General features: G+C 41.9%; 1 protein-coding gene across 2 annotated transcripts in view; it reads left to right on the top strand.

The window, feature by feature from the left end:
• Positions 1-23,549, top strand: part of ttyh2 (tweety family member 2) — a 115,462-nt gene that overhangs the window by 47,448 nt on the left and 44,465 nt on the right. For both annotated transcript variants that reach the window (XM_014179817.2, XM_014179816.2), the window contains exons 3-4: positions 8,233-8,344; positions 19,745-19,965. In XM_014179817.2, the coding sequence (XP_014035292.1) occupies positions 8,233-8,344; positions 19,745-19,965 (333 nt within the window). The remainder of the gene's footprint in view (positions 1-8,232; positions 8,345-19,744; positions 19,966-23,549) is intronic.

The raw sequence follows: 23,549 nt of genomic DNA, 5'->3' as shown, positions 1-23,549 counted from the left end.
GTCACCTAATCAGCCCCAGCTTACAATTGGCTCATTCATCCCCCCTTCTTCCCCTGTCAATATTCCCCAGGTCATTGCTGTAAATGAGAATGTGTTCTCAGTCAACTTACCTGGTAAAATAAGGGTTAAATGATTAAGTGTCATAGCAAAGGGTTTGAATAATTATGTTATTAAGGTATTTCAGTTTTGATTTTCAATAAATTAGCAAACATAAAAAAAAACAGATTTTGCTTTGTCATTATGGGGTATTGTGTGTAGATTGATGAGGATATTTTTTTTAATCCATTTTAGAATAAGTCTGTAATGTAACAAAATGTGGAAAAAGTCAAGGGGTCTGAATACTTTCCGAATGCACTGTAAATGCATCATTGCAAAGAGTAATATGTGTGCAGAAGTTGTAGTTGGAGTTCTTTAGCCAGAGGCTAAATTTCAGTTCTCTCTCTGTGAATTTGCTTTCTCTCATCCTCTGTTCCAGTTTGTGTGTCATGGACATGACAGTACCACGGACGTTTGCTATGCGTATACCAGGGGCCACATCAAGAGTCTCCGAGAAGGCGTGCTGATTTAGAATCAGTTTTTCCTTTTAGATCACAATGAATAAGGACAGAAGGGACTTGATCATAGGTCAGCACCTATGGTCCCTGAGCCATCTACTACTCAGTTTGTCTGATGGTCACCAGATATTTATCTGCGTTAAGGAGTTATACTAACTCTCTTTCCCTCCATCTCTCTTCTTTATCTCTAATCCCCTACAATCATCCTGTTAATGAGAATGATTCAGATATTTCAGAGAAACCTATTTCCTCAGGCTGCTTTTATTTGCTAGGCTTTGCTTCTTTCTTTCCTGGATGTTTTGAGGTTTCTCTGTATGTGTGTCCCAAATGGCACCCTATTCCCTATATAGTGAACAACTTTACAACTTTACAGTAAACATAGTACTATACCATAAAGGTAATAGGGTGTCATTTGGGACTCATATCTGTGTGTCTGTAGCATCATACAGCTTGTTTAAACACAGGAACATGAAAGAGGCAGATTCCCGACAGTATGTTTTTGACACCGGGCTAATGTTGTAGTGTGGAAAAAGTAAAGACAGATTGTAGCTTCCATCAATGTAATTATTTATATTTTGCATATACAGTTGAAGTCGGAAGTTTACATACACCTTAGCCAAATACGTTAAATTCAGTTTTTCACAATTCCTGACATTTAATCCTAGTAAAAATTCCCTGTCTTAGGTCAGTTAGGATCACCACTTTATTTTAAGAATAAGAAATGTCAGAATAATAGTAGAGAGAATGATTTATTTCAGCTTCACATTCACATTCCCAGTGGGTCAGATGTTTACATACACTCAATTAGTATTTGGTAGCATTGCCTTTTAATTGTTTAACTTGGGTCGAACGTTTCGGGTAGCCTTCCACAAGCTTCCCACAATATGTTGGGTGAATTTTGGCCCATTCCTCCTGGCAGAGCTGGTGTACCTGAGTCAGGTTTGTAGGCCTCCTTGCTCGCACACACTTTTTCAGTTCTGCCCACAAATTTTCTATAGGATTGAGGTCAGGGCTTTGTGATGGCCACTCCAATACCTTGACTTTGTTGTCCTTAAGCCATTTTGCCACAACTTTGGAAGTATGCTTGGGGTCATTGTCCATTTGGAAGACCTATTTGCGACCAAGCTTTAACTTCCTGACTGATGTCTTGAGATGTTTCTTCAATATATCCACAAAATTTTCATTCCTCATGATGCCATCTATTTTGTGAAGTGCATCAGTCCATCCTGCAGCAAAGCACCCCCACAACATGATGCTGCCACCCACGTGCTTCACGGTTGTGATGGTGTTCTTCGGCTTGCAAACCTCCCCCTTTTTCCTCCAAACATAACGATGGTCATTATGGCCAAACAGTTCTATTTTTGTTTCATCAGACCAGAGGACATTTCTCCAAAAAGTAAAATCTTTGTCTCCATGAGCAGTTGCAAACCGTAGTCTTGCTTTTTTATGGTGGTTTTGGAGCAGTGGCTTCTTCCTTGCTGAGCGGCCTTTCAGGTTATGTTGATATAGGACTCGTTTTACTGTGGATATAGATACTTTTGTACCTGTTTCCTCCAGTATCTTCACAAGGTCCTTTGCTGTTGTTCTGGGATTGATTTGCACTTTTCGCACCAAAGTACATTCATCTTTAGGAAACAGAACGCGTTTCCTTCCTGCGTACTATTGTTTGTACAGATGAACGTGGTACCTTCAGGCTTTTGGAAATTGCTCCCAAGGATGAACCAGACTTGTGGAGGTCTACAAATTTTTTTCTGAGGTCTAGGCTGATTTCTTTTGATTTTCCCATGATGTCAAGCAAAGAGGCACTGAGTTTGAAGGTAGGCCTTGAAATACATCCACAGCTACACCTCCAATTGACTCCAATGATGTCAATCAGAACCTTCTAAAGCCATGACATTTTCTTGAATTTTCCAAGCTGTTGAAAGGCACAGTCAACTTAGTGTATGTAAACTTCTGACCCACTGTAATTGTGATACAGTGAATTATAAGGGAAATAATCTGTCTGTAAACATTTGTTGGAAAAATTACTTTTGTCATGCACAAAGTAGATGTCCTAACCGACTTGCCAAAACTATAGTTTGTTAACAAGAAATTTGTGAAGTGGTTGAAATAGAGTTTTAATGACTCCAACCTAAGTGTATGTAAACTTCTGACTTCAACTGTATATATATACATACACATACATACACATATAAAGACATACATATACACATACATACATATAAATACATATACATACATACCTTTTATATATATATATATATATATATATATAATATATTTAAAAAAAAATATTTTATTACTCTCTACCACCCCTCCCCTAATTGGAGTAAACTAGCTAGTGAACAACAACGCTTAGGCTTCTACTTCCAGCTTATACATACTATATACAGTGAGGGAAAAAAGTATTTGATCCCCTGCTGATTTTGTACGTTTGCCCACTGACAAAGAAATTATCATCTATAATTTTAATGGTAGGTTTATTTGAACAGTGAGAGACAGAATAACAACAAAAAAATCCAGAAAAACGCATGTCAAAAATTTTATTAAATGATTTGCATTTTAATGAGTATTTGACCCCTCTGCAAAACATGACTTAGTACTTGGTGGCAAAACCCTTGTTGGCAATCACAGAGGTCAGACGTTTCTTGTAGTTGGCCACCAGGTTTGCACACGTCTCAGGAGGGATTTTGTCCCACTCCTCTTTGCAGATCTTTTCCAAGTCATTAAGGTTTCGAGGCTTCGGTTTGGCAACTCGAACCTTCAGCTCCCTCCACCGATTTTCTATGGGATTAAGGTCTGGAGACTGGCTAGGCCACTCCAGGACCTTAATGTGCTTCTTCTTGAGCCACTCCTTTGTTGCCTTGGCCGTGTGTTTTGGTTCATTGTCATGCAGGAATACCCATCCACGACCCATTTTCAATGCCCTGGCTGAGGGAAGGAGGTTCTCACCCAACATTTGACGGTACATGGCCCCGTCCATCGTCCCTTTGATGCGGTGAAGTTGTCCTGTCCCCTTAGCAGAAAAACACCCTCAAAGCATAATGTTTCCACCTCCATGTTTGACGGTGGGGATGGTGTTCTTGGGGTCATAGGCAGCATTCCTCCTCCTCTAAACACGGCGAGTTGAGTTGATGCCAAAGAGCTCCATTTTGGTCTCATCTGACCACAACACTTTCACCCAGTTGTCCTCTGAATCATTCAAATGTTAATTGACAAACTTCAGACGGCATGTATATGTGCTTTCTTGAGCAGGGGGACCTTGCGGGCGCTGCAGGATTTCAGTCCTTCACGGCGTAGTGTGTTACCAATTGTTTTCTTGGTGACTATGGTCCCAGCTGCCTTGAGATCATTGACAAGATCCTCCCGTGTAGTTCTGGGATGATTCCTCACCGTTCTCATGATCATTACAACTCCACGAGGTGAGATCTTGCATGGAGCCCCAGGCCAAGGGAGATTGACAGTTCTTTTGTGTTTCTTCCATTTGCGAATAATCGCACCAACTGTTGTCACCTTCTCACCAAGCTGCTTGGCGATGGTCTTGTAGCCCATTCCAGCCTTGTGTAGGTCTACAATCTTGTCCCTGACATCCTTGGAGAGCTCTTTGGTCTTGGCCATGGTGGAGAGTTTGGAATCTGATTGATTGCTTCTGTGACAGGTGTCTTTTATACAGGTAACAAACTGAGATTAGGAGCACTCCCTTTAAGAGTGTGCTCCTAATCCCAGCTCGTTACCTGTATAAAAGACACCTGGGAGCCAGAAATCTTTCTGATTGAGAGGGGGTAAAATACTTATTTCCCTCATTAAAATGCAAATCAATTTATAAAATTTTTAACATGCATTTTTCTGGATTTTTTTGTTGTTATTCTGTCTCTCACTGTTCAAATAAACCTACCATTAAAATTATAGACTGATCCTTTCTTTGTCAGTGGGCAAACGTACAAAATCAGCAGGGGATCAAATACTTTTTTCCCTCACTGTACATTTTATGGACACAGTCTATTTTACAATAATTCTATTTTGTTTGTTTTACTCCTGTCTTTCCTCTACCTCTCCCATCTATTTCTGATATGCATCCGGTTTGATTGCTATTTGCCATATCTTTCAAACTGTGCTCTTTCACAAACGTTCTGAACCTATATATGTTTTACGGACACAGTACTGTATGTTTTACATTAGTTATCTTGTTGTTATTAGTCCCAACCTTCAGCTCCATTCAACCCCTCCCATCTATCTCTTAACACCATCCATATTGGATTTCTATTTGCCATATCATCTTCAACTGTGCTGTGATGTTTGACAATAGTTCTTAACTTGTCTATTCTCATTGTTTCTACAGATTGTAAATTGAAAATAAACATTTTTGCCAAAAGTATTATTATATTATTGATTGATTGACTATGACTTTTCAGATCACCCAGTAGTGCTATTTGCAGAGTTACCTCCAGATAAATATTGCAATTTTTCCTGGACCTGTGACCAAAAACAAGCTACATATGGACAGTACCAAAACAAATTAGCAAATTATTCTGTCTCTTCGCAGCTAAATCTGCAGAGCTGGGAAGATTGTATCCCCCATATAAATAACATTCTATTGGTTGCAAGAATTTTGTATAATAATTTACATTTAAAAATTCTACGTTTTGAATCCTGCGTCGTTTTGCGTATCAGTTCATAAACCATGTGCCATGGAATCGGTACATCAAAAATCTCTTCCCAACTATTTCACAATCTATATGGCAGGGCTGTCAATGTTTTTGTCCTTAATTGAAACTGGTATACTTTTTTATTTATCACAATTTATTTCTCTCTCTTTCCCGCTCTTTCTTTCTCCTTCTCTCCCCCTTCCCCCAGTCTCTCTCTCTCTCTCTCTCTTGTTCTCGCTCTTTCTCTCTCTTCCACCCTCTCTCTCTGCTGTGTGGGAGACTTTTCTCCACTGTTATAATTATCATAATAGTTCCTGCTGTTCCTGTCCATGTACCTGTACTGTGTACTCCCCATCAGGACTACCCACATTACTGTTACCGTACTAAACAGCACAGCAGAGTGCTGTGTGGGAGGAAATCGGAATGCCATTTCCCAACGCAATGGGAGACAGAGGAAGCTTCTCTTTAGAGGGATTACAGTCACAGAATGTGTCTCAAATGGCAACCTATATGCTATGTCGTGCACTATATACACTGAGTGTACAAAACATTAGGAACACATTCCTAATATTGAGTTGCACCCCCTTTTGCCCTCAAAACAGCCTCAATTCGTCGGGGAATGTCAGGGATTCGTCGGGGATATTGGCCGATGTTGACTCCAATGCTTCCCACAGTTGTGTCAAGTTGACTGGTAGTGGATCTCTACTCCGAGTAGCTCGTTCCATCAATTTGCAGATGGATACACTGCTGCCGTGAATGGATGCACCTGATTGGCAATGATGTTCAGATATCCTGTGGCATTCAAAGTTGCCCCATTTTATCAAGGGGCCCAATGTGTGCCATGAAAATACACTCCACACCACCACCACCAGCCTGTAATGTTGTCATGCGGCATGATGGATGCATGTACTCATGTGGTTTCCTCCATACCCTAGTCCTCCCATCAGCCTGAAACAGCAGGAACCAGGATTCATCAGACCAGGCATTGTATTTCCAATTCTCCTGTGTGTTTTCGTTACTTAGCCCACTGCAACCGCAGTTTCTAGTATTTTGCTGAAAGAAGTGGAACTCTGTAAGGTCGTTGGCTGCCACACCCCATTCGTATCAAGGTACGTCGAGTTGTGCATTCTTTCATGGGTCTTTGGGCACCAATGTTGTACTGGACTGTCAGTTGACTAACTGTAGCCCGTCTGTTGCTCTCCACAATTCGTGTTAGCCTCCTTTGTCCTTTTTCATCAGTTACCCGTTTTCGACCACTGGCCTGCCGTTGGCTGGATGTCCTTTGGGTGGTTGACCATTCTTGATACACACGGGAAACTGTTGAGCTTGAAATACCAAACCGGTGAGCCTGGCACCTACTACCATACCCCGTTCAAAGGCACTTAAATCTTTTGTCTTGCCCATTCACCCTCTGAATGGCACACATACACAATCCATGTCTCAATTGTCTCAAGTCTTAAAAATCCTTCTTTAACCTGTCTCCTCCCCTTCATCTACACTGATTGAAGTGGATTTAACAAGTGAGGGATCATAGCTTTCACCTGGATTCACCTGGTCAGTCTAGGTCATGGAAAGAGCAGGTGTTCCTAATGTTTGTACGGTCAGTGTATATAGGGCCCCATTTGGGACACGTCCAGTGATAGACACTGTTACGAATGTGGAGGTTTTCCTCAGATCCTAGACTAAGTTCTACCCACTGGGACTGACCTGTGGTCCTCATCTGACATCACTTTACTGGACCAGACATAACAGGAGGAAGTGGGTGTTTTAATATACTGTAAGGGTAGGCTGTATAAAGTGTGAGGTTCCAATAATCAAGAGATACCGAGAGAGGTTTATCTCCACAGTAGTTGTGTTAGTGTGGTGGAGTGGGGAGGGGAGGGATATGCACGGTAGTGTGAAGATAAACTATTAGTAGAGATACTAAGATAGGGGGACCACTGCTTGTGGTACTGAGAGTACTGAGTACTGTCAGAGTACTATACATAAAATAAATAAAAACACAATTTGATTTGATTTTGATGTCCGTAACACACAAACTCAAAGAGGGGATGAGCAAAAGGACATTTTTCAGAGAGAACTAAATTTCAGCCTACTGCTAAAATGTGTATGTGCTTGCCTGAGTGCATGTTAGTAATGCTTAGTAATCTAAGGTTTCCTGGAGTAATACAGAACCATTTATTATGATAGTGCATAGTTCTGTTTTTCTGTATGACAGTGGACAGTGGACTATAGGAACATTCTCAGTCACTGGATGAAGAATGTTGTGTGACTCTGTCCAGTTGTTTTTCTGTCTATGTTCAGCACATGTTCCTATTATTACTGACCAGGGAAGAGATGGAGACCCACACACTGTTGAAATAGAGGAATAAATCCAGTGAAGCAACATTAACCTCCATAACAGTGTCTGCGATCCCAAATGGCACCCAATCCCTTACATAGTGCACTACATTTGACCAGAATCCTATGGGCCCTGGTCAAAAGTATCTCACTATATAGGGAATAGGGTGTCATTTGGGACGCAACCAATATGACTCACGTGAATCTCTTAACTGTGCTGTGTGTTTCTTAATTTGCTGTGAGGTTTTATGTCTTTGTCTCTTTTTATTTACTGTGCACTTATCTATTTGATCTACCAAACCTTTTAGACTGAATAAACCGAAGAATGGTTTCACCGTTTCACAATCATCAACCAAACTAACATACAGTATTCTTCTAGCTTGCACGATATCCTCAAGGTGGGGATGTGCAACGAAGCTCAAGCTTTCATGTTGCCATTTTAGGGGTTGTAGTCATGACAGCTCACCATAACTTTTGACAACTCTCACCCTGGGAGCTGCAAAAGGCAACGACAGAGTAATAGATAACAGTTTATAATTGTGGCAAAACAACCTCCTTTAAACGAAGATCAATGATTTATTGGATCAGTCGTTGGTACTAAGTACTGGATGTGGTATACGTTGTCCTATGCTGATTAATTTATCAGAAACGCTAACCTGCATCTTCCTTCCTGTCTCTCTCGCTCTGTGCAGTGCTGCGGTGGGAGTGGGTTTCTATGGCAACAGCGAGACCAACGACGGGGTTTACCAGCTGACGTACTCCCTGTACAATGCCAATCACACCCTGGGAGGAGTCGACAGCCTGGTGGGTAGCACTACAGACTCAATACATAACCATACAGCTGACCTACTCCCTGTACAACACCAATCACACCCTGGGAGGGGTCGACAGCCTGGTGGGTAGCACTACAGACTCAATACTTAACCATACAACTGACCTACTCACTGTACAACACCAATCACACCCTGGGAGGGGTCGACAGCCTGGTGGGTAGCACTACAGACTCAATACTTAACCATACAACTGACCTACTCCCTGTACAACACCAATCACACCCTGGGAGGGGTCGACAGCCTGGTGGGTAGCACTACAGACTCAATACTTAACCATACAACTGACCTACTCCCTGTACAACACCAATCACACCCTGGGAGGGGTCGACAGACTGGTGGGTAGCACTACAGACTCAATACATAACCTCTAAGTTTGCTGTACATTATCACTTCGCTACATTACCACTACATTACCATACACTACATAACCATACAGCTGATGACTCTGTACAACACCAATCACACCCTGGGAGCCGTCGGCAGCCTGGTGGGTACTTTAGAATACTCTCCCCCCCCAATCCTACTCCCTATGCCACGGGGACAAACTCCCCATGAACAAAGAACCATCCTCCTCCTCCTCCTTGGTGTGCCCCCTACTTTACACTGTGAGGCCCTTCCTGGCTATTTATACCTGTCTCATTTTTTCAATTTGTGGTAAGAAGCGCTGATGATGACATGTAAAGAGGCACCCAAATCCAGCTTTATACGTCAATTTCACACTCTCTGGGGCGTTTTATCACTCAGATAATAAGGCTCAGGACTCTACAGGAAGTTTTGTCAGTGGGATTTCAGTTCTATTTTCTCTCAGTGCTAAAAAGGAGCAAGCTATGTTTGATCCCAGCAATTTATAGGCAGAAAAGGCACATAAATGTTGTGATGTATGTCCCTTATGATGTACAGACCTTAATGGTTGAACATAAGAATCAGATTTCCTTCATTCTGAATTTGATGAAATATGGTCCAATTTAAAATGCCGCAGATGCTATTATCCAAAGACACTTGTAGTACAGTTAGTACACTTATAGCGCTATATACTGTATATTCAGTGTAGTCTAAGTGGCCTATGCAGGAATCAAACCCTGCTTCAACCAAGAATAGATTGAGCCATGGGAATCACCAAGTCTCTGATCAATATGTCACACTCCCCTGTTGACTGGGATGATTATATAAGCCTCTCTGGCTTATTATGACATCACCATTACATCACCCACTATCCTCCTTCCTTATCACCTCCCTCAGCAGTAAAGCAGGAAGTGCATCATCGTGAGAGCGAGAGAGAGACTCCAGATGACTTCTATGAACGCTGTCAAAGAGCATGGATTAACTCCCCATCTGTGTTAAAGGAGTAAGTTAATGTTTCCGTAGCTAGCTGTCTCTCTCATGGCTGTGACTCACACTGCTGAGCCCGAAAACACACATAGCCGGTTTACCGGGCACAGATTAAGCCTAGTCCAAGACTAAGATGCCCTTTTAATGGAGATTTTCAACTAAGCATGGCCGGGAAACTGGCCCACAGCGTATAGAACCAATTAGCCTGATTCCTATCTGAGCTGTTAGTCCTGGTCTTCCAGCTGTACAAAGGCCTTACTGTGTCTTATAGACAGACTCCACAGTCTCCCTTCACAATCAGACTCCAAACACACACACTCACACACAAACACACACACACTCCACAGTCTCCCTTCACATAATCAGCCGTGAACCCAGGAAGCAAAGACCTTTGAAGAGGACCAATGGCCGGGCGTCCTGATAGGCTGCTTCAGTGTTAAAGTCTCCTTTCTGACAACAATGGCTGCTTTGGCTTCTGCCCCCGCCACTCAGATGCCTCCTCCTCCCCCTCTCCACACACTCTTCAGAAGTCGGTTCACATCCAAAGAGCAGATCTCTTTGACTAGGAGGGGATGGAAATGAAACACTTAACAGTCACCGTCAATGGAAGTTGGCTGCTTTTTAACTTCACAGTCACCATCAATTTTCCCTGCTTTGGTTGAGTTAGTTAATTAGTTCTGGACCATATGGTTGTGTAGATTTCTATCTGCCCCCCACACAGAAAACCCCGACTGGGAATCTGAATGAACAATCAGACACACAGTTAGAAGACATTCTTTTCTGAAGAAGAAGCCAGAAAAACAGTCTGCTGCTGATAGCGTAATGGGAATTACGGGAATTTGGAATGCTTGGTCTATTGTGTAATCTTTAAGTGATATCCCATATGAACTAGGAACTCTGCAGACATCCTATAAATACATTGTTATATTCTTTGCTGAGGCTTGGAGGAAGGAGATGGTGAATGAAGAGAGAAGTTTTGACAGCCAACAGTCAGAACTCTAGCCTGGTCCCAGATCTGTTTGTGTTGTCTTGCCAACTCCTGCCAATGACCGTAAAAGTTGGCAAGACAGCACACACAGATGTCAGACCAGGCTATCAGTGTTGTTTGTATTAGTCAGTCAGAGAACAAGGTTCTCTGGCCGTGGTTGGGACCTGGCCATTGACATAACTGTAAACTTATTTCCCTCAACCAAACACGCTCTCATCGTAATAGGCTTTGTCTGGAAACAATAGACATTAAAGATTAGTTATTTGACACTGTATGTGACTTAAGGATTTACATGAGAACAATTTCCAGCATAAGCAACTAAATTCAAAGAATCGGGCTCTTGGAGAGAGAATGTTTGAAAATTGTTGAGGGGAAGGAAGCATGGTTTTGTATGGCATGGAGTTGACAAGCCATTGATCAACTGCCTGGTTGGAGGTCTCTGTGTGCATCCCAAATGGCACCCTAACCCCTGCATAGTGCCAGCAGCATGCTACCCTGCGTCCCACTTCTGGCTTGCTTCTGAAGCTAAGCGGGGTTGGTCCTGGTTGGTCCCTATATGGGAGACCAGATGCTGCTAGAAGTGTTGTTGGAGGGCCAGTAGGAGGCACTCTTTCCTCAAGTCAAAAAAATATATATCCCAAATCCCCATGGCAGTGATTGGAGACATTGCCCTGTGTAGGGTGCTGTCTTTCAGATGGGATGTTAAACGGGTGTCCTGACTCTCTGTGGTCACTAAAGATCCCATGGCACTGATCATAAGAGTAGGGGTGTTAACCCTGGTGTCCTGGCTAAATTCCCAATCTGGCCCTCATATGGTCACCTAATCATCCCCAGCTTACAATTGGCTCATTCATCCTCTATCCTGTAACTGTTCCCCAGGTTGTTGCTGTAAATGAGAATGTGTTCTCAGTCAACTTACCTGGTAAAATAGTGCACACATAATACTGCACCATAGCACTCTGGTCAAAAGTAGTGTACTTGTAGGGAATAGGGTGCCATTTTGGATGCAGCCTCTGTGTGTAATGGCTGGTGACTGACTGAGAGTTGGACCTGGGCCTGGGTCTGGATCTGGGCCTATAGACTCCTAGGTTTGATTCCTGTCCCAGATCAGGGATTTCAGAAGGGCATCCCTCAGGTCATTAACCTGCTGGCTGATGCAGCCTTCTCATCCTTACACATACTGTGCTGCAGCTAGAACACGAACATGAAGGTCAGCATGTCTTTGTCACAGGATGGTGTCAACATACACTATCTGACAAAGGTTTTAGAACACCTACTCATTCAAGGGTTTTTCTTTATTTTTACTAACATCAAAACTATGAAATAGCGCATATGGATTCATGTTGTAACCAAAAAAGTGTTAAACAAATCGAAATACATTTTATATTTGAGATTCTTCAAATAGCCACCCTTTGCCTTGATGACAGCTTTGCACACTCTTGGCATTCTCTCAACCAGCTTCACCTGGAATGCTTTTCCAACTGTCTTGAAGGAGTTCCCACATATGCTAAGCACTTGTTGGCTACTTTTCCTTCACTCTGTGGTCCGACTCATCCCTAACCATCTCAATTTGGTTGAGGTCAGGGGATTGTGGATGCCAGGTCATCTGATGCAGCACTCCATCACTTACCTTCTTGGTAAAATACTGATTACACAGCCTGGAGGTATGTTGGGTCATTGTTCTGTTGAAAAACAAATGATAGTCCCACTAAGCCCAAACCAGATGGGATGGCGTATCGCTGCAGAATGCTGTGGTAACCATGCTGGTTAAGCCATGCTGCCTTGAAATCTAAATAAATCACAGACAGTGTCACCAGCAAAGCACTCCCACACCATAACACCTCCTCCTCCATGCTTTACGGTGGGAAATTCACATGCGGAGATCATCCGTTCACCCACACCGCATCTCACAAAGACATGGCAGTTGGAACCAAAAATCTCCAATGGACTCCAGACCAAAGGACACATTTTCACTGGTCTAATGTCCATTGCTCATGTTTCTTGGCCCAAGCAAGTCTCTTCTTCTTATTGGTGTCCTTTAGTAGTGGTTTCTTTGCAGCAATTTGACCATGAAGGCCTGATTCACACAGTCTCCTCTGAACAGTTGATGTTGAGATGTCTATTACTTGAGCTCTGTGAAGCATTTATTTGGGCTAACTCTGGGCCTTCCATTCCTGTGGGGGTCCTCATGAGAACCAGTTTCATCATAGTGCTTGATGGTTTTTGCGACTGCACTTGAAGAAACTTTCAAAGTTATTGATATTTTCCGTATTGACTGACCTTCATGTCTTAAAGTAATGATGGACTGTCATTTCTCTTTGGTTATTTGAGCTGTTCTTGCCATAATAGGGACTTTTTTTACCATATAGGGCTATCTTCTGTATACCAACCCTACCTTGTCACAATACTATTTTTTTATTTTTTTATTTCACCTTTATTTAACCAGGTAGGCTAGTTGAGAACAAGTTCTCATTTGCAACTGCGACCTGTCCAAGATAATGCATAGCAATCTGACACATACAACAACACAGAGTTACACATGGAATAAACATGTGGCTCAAACGCATTAAGAAGGAAAGAAATTCCACAAATTAACTTTTAAGAAGGCACACCTGTTAATTGAAATGCGTTCCAGGTGACTACCTCATGAAGCTGGTTGAGAGAATGCCAAGAGTGTGCAAAGCTGTCATCAAGGCAAAGGGTGGCAACTTTGAAGAATTTATTTGTTTAACACTTTTTTGTTTACTACATGATTCCATATGTGTTATTTCATAGTTTTGATGTCTTCACTATTTTTCTACAATGTATAAATAGTAAAAATAAAGAAAACCACTTGAATGAGTAGGTGTTCTAAAACTTTTGACCGGTAGTTTACATAGTCACCCTATTTCTAGCTCCAGGCCAACTTTGCGGTATTTAACCAGCCACGTCACGGACACCGAAACCTTGCTCCCGGACAAGCTAAATACCTTCTTTACCCGCTTCGAGAAAAACACAGTGCTGCCGATGCAGGCCACCGCTGCTCACTAGGACTGTGAGCTCTTGTTCTCAGGGGCCAGGTAAGTAAGACATATAAGCGTGTTAACCCTCACAGGGCTGCCGGCCCATACTGCATTCCTAGCCGCATCCTCAGAGCAAGTGTAGACCAGCTGGCTGCAATGTTTATGGACATATTCAATCTCGCCCTATCCCAGTGTGAGAGGCTAGGTAAGGATAGGTAAGGATCATTATCACCTCCACCTTACCCGATACCCTAGACCCACTACAATTTGCATACCACCCCAACAGATCCACGGATGATGCAATCACGAGATAGCCTACAGGGAGGAGGGCCCTGGCAGAGTGGTGCCAAGAAAATAACCTCTCCCTCAATGTCAACAAAACAAAGGAGCTGATCGTGGACTTCAGGAGACAGCAGAGAGAGCACATCCATATTGACAGGGCCACAGTGAAGAAGGTGAAAAGCTTTGACATCACTGGGAACCTGAAATAGTCCATCCACACAGACAGTGTGGTGAAGAAGGCGCATCAGCGCCTCTTCAACCTCAGGAGGCTGAAGAAATTTGCTTGGTCCCTAAGACCCCACAAACTTCTACAGTTGCACCATTAAGAGCATCCTGTTGGGCTTTATGGCCTGGAATGACAATTGCACTGTCTGCAATTGCGGTCAACCCAAAGCATCACAGGGGGCACACTGCCTGCCCTCCAGGACATCTACAACACCCAGTGTCACAGGAAGGCCAAGAAGATCAAGGACCTCAGCCACCTGAGCCACGGCCTGTTCACCATGCTACCATCTAGAAGGCTGAGACAGTACAGTTGCACCAGGCCATCAGACTGTTAAATAGTCACCACTAGGCAGCCTCCTCCCAGTACCCTGCCTGAACTTAGTCACTGTTACTAGCCGGCTACCACCCAGTACTCTACCCTGCAAGTTAGAGACTGCTGCTCTATGTACAGTGCATTCGGAAACTATTCAGACCCCTTGACGTTTTCCACATTTTGTTACGTTACAGCCTTATTCTAAAATGTATTAAATAAAAAGTTGTCTTCATCAATCTACACACAATACCACATAATGACAAAGCAAAAACAATTTTTTGAAATGTTTGCTAATTTATATAAAAAAAACTGAAATACCTTATTTACATAAGTATTTAGACCCTTTGCTATGAGATGTGAAATTGAGCTCCGGTGCATCCTGTTTCCATTGATCATCCTTGAGATGTTTCTACAACTTGATTGGTGTCCACCTGTGGTAAATTCAATTGATTGGACATGATTTGGAAAGGCACAAACCTGTCTATATAAGGTCCCACAGTTGACAGTGCATGTCAGAGAAAAAAACCAAGCCATAAGTTCGAAGGACTTGTCCGTAGAACTCCGAAACAGGATTGTGTTGAGGCACAGATCTGGGGAAGGGTACCAAAACAATTCTGCAGCATTTAATATTCATGGTACCATTTCAAAGGAAACACTTTGAAGTTTGTGGAAATGTGAATTGAATGTAGGAGAATTTAACATAATAGATCTGGTAGAAGAAAATACAAAGAAAAAACCAACCAGTCTTTTTCTACCACCATCGTTGAAATGCAAGAGAAAGGTCACAGTTGTTGTTAGGAGCTCTCCTCAAACAATAGCATGGCATTTTTTCACAGTAATAGCTACTGTAAATTGGACAGTGCAGTTATATTAACAAGAACTTAAACTTTCAGCCGATGTAAGTCACTTATATGTACCGACATTTGTTGTTTCTCTAAAATCTGCGATCTTGATATAATGCGCTGCATGATTTACAACTGTCCGGTTGACAGAATGCTGATCCTTAAGAAGTTTTAAATGGAAGAAGTTTCGATCGACCAAGACTCTTCCTAGAACTGGCCGCCCTGCCAAACTGAGCAATCGGGGGAGAAGGGCCTTGGTCAGGGAGGTGACCAAGAACCCGATGGTCGCTCTGACAGAGCTCCAGAGTTCCTCTATGGAGATGGGAGAACCTTCCAGAAGGACAACCCTCTCTGCAGCACTCCACCAATCAGGCCTTTATGGTAGTGGCCAGACGGAAGCCACTCCTCAGTAAAAGGCACCTGACAGCCCGCTTGGAGTTTGCCAAAAGCCACCTAATGGACTCAGACCATGAGAAACAAGATTCTCTGGTCTGATGAAACCATGATTTAGCTCTTTGGCCTGAATGCCAAGCGTCACGCCTGGAGGAAACTTGGCACCATCCCAACGGTGTATCTGAATACTTTCTGATTTGACTGCACATACAGTCATTGAACACTGGTCACTTTAATAATGTTTACAGACCGTTTTACCGACTTCGTATGTATATACTGTACTCTAGTCAAGGCTCATCCTATCTAACTGCTGCTGTACACATCTTTTATTTTAATGTACTGTCCATACTGTCTATACACCATCATGTGTGTGTATATATATATATATATATATATATATATATATATATATATATATATATATATATATATATTCCGGTCTCTGACATTGCTTGTTCTGATAATTATTTATTTTTATTTTTGGGATTTGTGTGTAATGTTTTGTATTGTTAGGTATTACTGCACTGTTGGAGCTAGAAACATAAGCATTTCGCTGCACCTGCTATAACATTGGCAAAATATGTGTACGAGACCAATAAAATGTTATTTGATTCAAATTGATTTGGATGGTACTAGAGAGCATCAGATAATTTAAGAAGTAGATATTCTATTCCTATTGGCACATTTTACAGTAAGGTTATCTTCAGGTAAAGAGATAGGAATTGGTTAAGTCTAGGGTAAAGGTCTGGATATGTAAGAGCATGGTTGTTGTGTACTGTTAGTCTTGTAGAAATACAGCTGTAATATGACTAATGAGCAACACTGACTTCCCTATTCAGACATGTGCGTTGAAGAATGTTTTAGTGAAGTGAAACTTCTAGCATCATGCAAAAGGTTGTTTATTTTTGCTAAGCCACTTTCTCTTTCCTTCCTCTCCTCCACTTATACTTTCATTGTCTTATGCCATAAAAAGTAAATTCTGGTCTCTTTGTGGAATTTAGACCTACAATAGCTTTCAAATCGTTTCCCACAATATCCACCATAGACAACCATTCTGTGGATATTCTCATAACCTCCTTTCTATATGTGTCAATCATTCAATGTCAATCATCTTTTTTTCCGATGAAAGATTTTGTCACTTTCATATTCTTTCTTCCTTTGAACCCACAAACCAAAATGACTCTTAACCCCTCCGCCAGGACATACTATCTATTTTGAGATATAAAACGTCAGCTGTGGTCACCATCACATTGCTGGGTTTTTTCAAGATTTGATGAACCCAATTTAACCAATGGAGGAGAAATCCATCTTTGGGTGGGAGGACGGCTGCAGCACTTTAGAGCCATGATCCATTTAACGCCTGAGCTCATCCATTCAAATTTAATTGAAGGAACCCTCCTCTTCTCCTCTCCTCCTCCCTTCCTTTCCTCCTCTTCTCCATCGAGCAGAGAGTTAGTTTGAGCAGGAGCATGGTATTCTATTCACACAGCATCCTTGAATCCTGATATCCCAATCTCACAGCACCAGTTGTTCTGTAAACACCAGAGAGAATCTCACAACATCAGGAAGCATCTGTGTCCTTGGTTTATTCTGTTTGACATCAGTACTATGCATGATCATGTGATTAATATATGCTGCGGAATACAAGTGCAACACATGAAAACGGAAACGCAATAATCATGTGGAGTTTTACCGAAGTCGTTAACTCCTGCTCAGTTCTCCTGGCGTGAACAGAGCCACATATATCGTATGGAGTTGCACCTAAGTTTCACCCCTGCTATGTTCCCCTGACGTGAATGCAGCAACCTTGAATCATATGGAGTTGCATTGCAGGTCTACAAGTTATTTAGGTCAGTTTTGCCATAACTGAGAAATTGTCTATTGAGAGAAACTCAAATGTGTGTGTGTGATTGGATGGATTCACTATACACTGTCCAACAGGCTATGAAAACATAAGGTACATTCTAAATAGCACCCTATTCCCTACATAGTGCACTACTTTTGTGACATACCCATAGTGGATGGATGATAACAGCAGAGCCACAGCCATATCTACAGGATCAGTTGAAGCAATGTGATGATGAGGATCAGACGAATCGATACAGGCAACCAACTGGATCCAGTGACTCCCTAGGCTCTACAGATAACATTCCCATGCAGTCCCACAGAGCTCAGATACATGCTTTCCCAGCAATGATTTCATCTCCCGGGTTTGAGGAGTTGAAATAAAGCCGTGGAAATTAGGTAGTGGATCAGATAACAGTAGCACACCAGACAGACGTATGTTGTTGCTAAACTCTGTCTTTCGGTCTGCCTACCAAATGGCACCCTATACCCTAGCCATATGGGCCCTGGTCAAAACTAGTGCACTAAATAGGGAATAGGGTGCCATTTGGTTTGCATATTCTGTTTCTATAGGGCAGGAAGACAGCCAGCCAGGCTGGCTAGTACAAGTGACTGTGGTACATTAGGTCTTGGTGGCACTGTCACAATCATTGTAGCGTAATGTGTTTGTTCCGTATTTGCCAATTCCATCCAAAAACCTTTGCATGTCACCTCAACTCCCTAAACCAACCCTCTGACTAGCTTTATCTTCTTCCCCTGGTTCCTCATCGCTTTCACTTTCTCTTTCTTACTCTCCCTCTCACTTTCTTTCTTTCGCCCTATCAGATACTCTCTTTCTTTCTGACTCTCTCTCCCTTTCTGTCTCTCTCTCGCTCAATCTCTCTCGCTCGCTCTCTCAATCTTAATTCACATAATTTCTTAATTCCTCTCGCTCTTTCTCTCTACCACATTCTCCCCCCTCCCTCCTGCTCTCCCTATAGTCAAAGGCAATCTAGTGAGTGAGGGGTCCACATACACATAGTGAATACCAAACTACCTCATAACTTCCACCCAGCAGCCCCCCAGAACCAAACCACATCGCTGTCCCCTCCTCTACAAACACATAAACAATATGTGTGGTCTGTACGCCTGCTGAATGCCAAGTACCTAGGGCTAAATGGAAGCATTTATTGCCCCTTTTAATTATCAAATACCAAGATGTCACTGACTGAAAAACATTTCCCAGTCAACAACCCTCTCCCTGGAACTATGTTGTAATTAAGTGGGAAGCGAAGTGATAGTGTAATCCTGCTCCACATTGGGGTTGTGTCCCAATTAAATGGCTCTGTATGTGCATTACTTTTGACCAGAGACCTATGGGCCCTGGTCAGTAATAGTGGTCTATATAGGGAATGGATGCAGTATTGGTACTCCTTCCATGTTATGTGTATTTGGCAAAGTTTGTGTAACTAAGAGTGTCACAGAAAAATGTGAGTAGAAGGAAGTTTATAATCATCTTGCTTGTTTGTTTAGTTGTTTGAGTCTGTTTGCCCGGGTTGCTAAACCTAATTTGCAGCAGTATGATTATGCTGTTTAATTATGTAGTAAACCGTGTAGAGTTTATTTCTACATTAGCTAAGAATTAAATTAGAATATATACCACCATGGTGACCCCAAAATAACAGAATGAAGTCATTCCTGGAGAACCAACATCTACTGAATACCCTGTGCAAGTGAAATTGTCCTACATCATACTTTCGGGTCCTGTCCCCTAATCTTTTGAATGGGCTTGGCGATTATATCATCAAATTTGTCAAAACGTAGTCATTTAAGATATATCTGAAATTATATTAGTGTTCATGGATCTGCTAGATGCCTTTTACGAAGTTCTTGCGCTGAAGACCACTAAGGCCCATTGTCAAGCCCGCCCTGTAATACTCACCTAAATCCGCTATGGGCCGTGGTCAAAAGTGGTGCACCAAATAGAGAATACAGTGTCATTTAGAATGCAATCTAAATCATGTTATTCAAATTGAAATTAATGGAGTATTCTGTGTGTACTCACACTTATCCTCCTCTTCTTCTCCTCCTCCTTCTCCTTCTCCCCTCCTCCTTCTCCTCTCCTCCTTCTCCTCTCCTCCTTGCCTCTCCTCCTCTCCCTCATCTCCTCTAGGTGACTAACACCATGGGTAGCATGGAGAGTGGTCTGAAGCAGCACCTGGCGAGGCTGGATGAGATCTTCGCTACGAGGGGAGACTACGTACAGACCCTACGCTTCATGCAGCAGATGGCTGACAATGTCATCAAACAGCTGTTGGGCCTTCCTGACTGGGACATGGCTAAAGTAGACCTGGCCGCTATCGCAGACCAAACCGCATACGTAGAGTACTACAGGTATAGACCAGACAAACCCACATATAGACCGTGTGTGTACGTGCGCGTGCGTGTTTGTGTGTGTGCTTGTGGGCGTGTGTGTGAGTTAATGAATGGCTACCTCTCATCAGTAACCCATCTCACCCTGTGCTCTGCATGTTCAGATCGTTTTTACAACGTTTGCACAACAATAATACGACCTTATTAAGTTCAGATGAAAACATAGTTCAGATGAGAGCCTCCACATTCTGTGAGTTATTACTCAGGTATCCAATTCCCTGTGATGGTGTTCAGCTTGACTCTAAATTTGGCTGAAATCCACACAGTAAGAGTGATCACTGGAGAGACAACAGGCACCAGGGACATGGTGATGGCGTTCAGCTTGACTCTAAATTTGGCTGAGATGCACACAGTAAGAGTGATCACTGGAGAGACAACAGGCACCAGGCACATGGTCCTACATCCTGGTTATACTGTACACTCTTGAATGCCAAGAGAAGAGAGGAGAGGAAGAGATTGAGGAGAGAGGGAGACTGTGATATGTGAGACAGACAGAGAGCGAAAGAGGAGTGATGGAGAGAGAGAGGAGGAGAGCGAGAGAAGGAAGACAGAGAGAAACAGAAAGAGAGTGAGAGAAGGAAGGGAGAGAGTAATGGACATAAGATGGGGTAGGGTTGGGGGGACATAGCCATAGCTTTCAGAGAATGAAATATTCATGTGAATGGATTTGAGCTCATCCATTATTAAACCATCTGGACTGGATCTGTTCCTACATGGGCTAAAGCCAGAGACCACTGACCACAATTATAGCACTGCTTCTATTCTGTTCTGACTGGAGCAGATGCCTTCAGATGAGGGCACAGAACACACATCAGGGCAAAAAGTAAAGACATCAAGCACACAAATAGCCTACTCCATGTCTATTCATACACTGACACACACACACACTCATTCACATACAGCCTACACCATGTCCATTCCTAAACTGACCAGACCTCAGCAGAAAATAGTTGTATTTTGTAGTTTATTTGAAAATACCAACTATTCAACTACTCAAGGTAGTCGAATATAGAAAATCAACTAAAGGCAACTATTTCCTTTGATATTCAAATATAGGTCTCAGAAAAACTATAATATTTGAAGGTATTTGAATATATGGTGCATTCGAAAAGTATTCAGACCCCTTGACTTTTTCTACATTTTGTTACGTTACAGCCTTATTGTCACGTCCTGACCAATAAAAGGGGTCATTTGTCATTGTAGCATGGTCAGGGCGTGGCAGGGGGTGTTGTTTTTGTGTGTTTTGGGGTTGGTTTGTTTAGAGGGGATTTGTTCTAGTTTTCATTTTCTATGTTCGTTTTCTATGTGTGGCCGAGTATGGTTTCCAATCAGAGGCAGGTGTCTTTCGTTGTCTCTGATTGGAAACCATACTTAGGCAACCCTTTTTTCCTTTGGGTTTGTGGGTGGTTGTTTTTCATATAGTCTATGTTACCTTACGGAACTGTTGTGTCTTGTTTTGTTATTTTTTGTTTAAGTGTTCACGTTACTTTAATAAAAGAAGATGAGCACTCAACACGCTGCGCTTTGGCCTGTCCCTTCCGACAGTTATGACACTTATTCTGAAATGGATTCAATAGTTTTTTTCTCTCATCAATCTACACACAATACCCTATAATGAAAAGCCAAAAACGGGTTCATATAACTTTTTGGACATTTATTAAAAACAAAAAACAGAAAACAGAAATACCTTATGTAAATTAGTATTCAGACCCTTTACTTAGTACTTTGTTGAAGCACCTTTGGCAGCAATTACAACCTCAAGTCTTCTTGGGTATGACACTACAAGCTTGGCACACCTGTATTTGGGGAGTTTCTCCCATTCTTCTCTGCAAATCCTCTCAAGCTCTGTAAGGTTGGATGGGGAGTGTCGCTGCACATCTATTTTCACGTCTCTCCAGAAATGTTAGATCGGGATCATGTCCCATCTCTGGCTGGGCCACTCAAGGACATTCAGAGACTTGTCCCAAAGCCACTCCTTCGTTATCTTGGCTGTGTGCTTAGGGTTGTTGTTCTGTTGGTAGGTGAACCTTTGCCCCAGTCGGAGGTCTTGAGTGTGCTGGAGCAGGTTTCAATCAAGGATCTCTCTGTACTTTGCTTTGGTGGTTCCAAACTTCTTACATTTAAGAATGATGGAAGCCACTGTGTTCTTGGGGACCTTCAATGGAGCAGAGATGTTTTGGTACCCTTCCCCAGATCTGTCCCTTGACACAATTCTGCCTCTGCACTCTACAGACAAGTACTTTGATCTCATGGCTTGGTCTTTGCTCTAACATGCACTGTCAACTGTGGGACCTTATATAGACAGGTGTGTGCCTTTCCAAACCATGTCCAATCAATTGAATTTACCACAGGTGGACTTCAATCAAGTTGTAGAATCATCTCAAGGATGATCAATGGAAACAGGATTAACCTGAGTTCAATTTCGAGTCTCATATGAAAGGGTGTGAATACTTATGTAAATAAGGTATTTATGTTTTTTTTATATAAATTAGCAAACATTTCTAAAAAACATGTTTTTGCTTGGTCATTATGGGGTATTGTGTGTAGATTGATGTGAATGTTTTTTTTTTCAATACATTTTAGAATAAGGCTGTAACGTAACAAAATCTGGGAAAAGTCAAGGGGTCTGAATACTTTCCAAATGTAAGTTATTTGAAAACAAAAAAATCTATGTAACTGATTAGATTAGTTTAGAAAATGTATTTTATTGTATGTTATTTATCTTTGTGTTGCATAAGATTAATTAATAAATCAATCAATATACATGCACAAACATAGATATTGAAACAAACAATTCTAAAAATCAACCTGCAATAGAGCATGCTGGGAAATATGTTAATGATGGGTGTGGTTTTGGTTCAAAGTGATGTGTATGAGTTTCAGGCCTGTGTATTAGGGTAAAACGAGGCCCTCAAAATGAAGCCTTATGAAATAGTATGGTATTGTGTTAAATATATATATTTTTATATATAACATATTATTCACTTAGAATCTCACTTGGTGAAGTCCATTGGACCCGAAAATGGATGAATGCAACAACCATGTCTCTGTCCTTAACAAATACAGTCATGGGTGGTACCTCTACAATTTACTCAAATAATGAATAATGCTTTACACTAAGCGGTGTTAATTTAATGCAGTTCTGGTGTCTAAATGGGTCCACAGACTCAACACTTTCAGTGTTGATTTCACACTGTCAGTGTTCATTTGTTTGTGTTTTAACACTGGAAAACGTATTTATAATTATCTGTACACAATATAATTTGTTGATTGGTTTTACTTGAGTATCTACACGGGGGGACTGTTCAGGAGAATAGAAATTTACAGAATGTTCAGAGAAATAGAAATGTATTGTGTAGATCAAATATGATCTACTGTCAGAGAGATTGAAATATTATATGACGTTGTGTGTGCGCTATTCATTATATTTCTATCTGCAACATGCAGTTTCAGATGCAGCCCCACCATTAGTTGAAGGTAAGTAGTCGCTTTCTCAGCTCTGTATTCAAATAGTTTTAAAAAGTAGTCACTTTCTGAGATCTGTA

This window comes from Salmo salar, chromosome ssa28 (genome assembly GCF_905237065.1).
Source record: "Salmo salar chromosome ssa28, Ssal_v3.1, whole genome shotgun sequence".
Classification (NCBI taxonomy): domain Eukaryota; kingdom Metazoa; phylum Chordata; class Actinopteri; order Salmoniformes; family Salmonidae; genus Salmo; species Salmo salar.
Note: the sequence above shows the minus strand (reverse complement) of the source record. Positions and strands in the feature narration are given on the sequence as shown.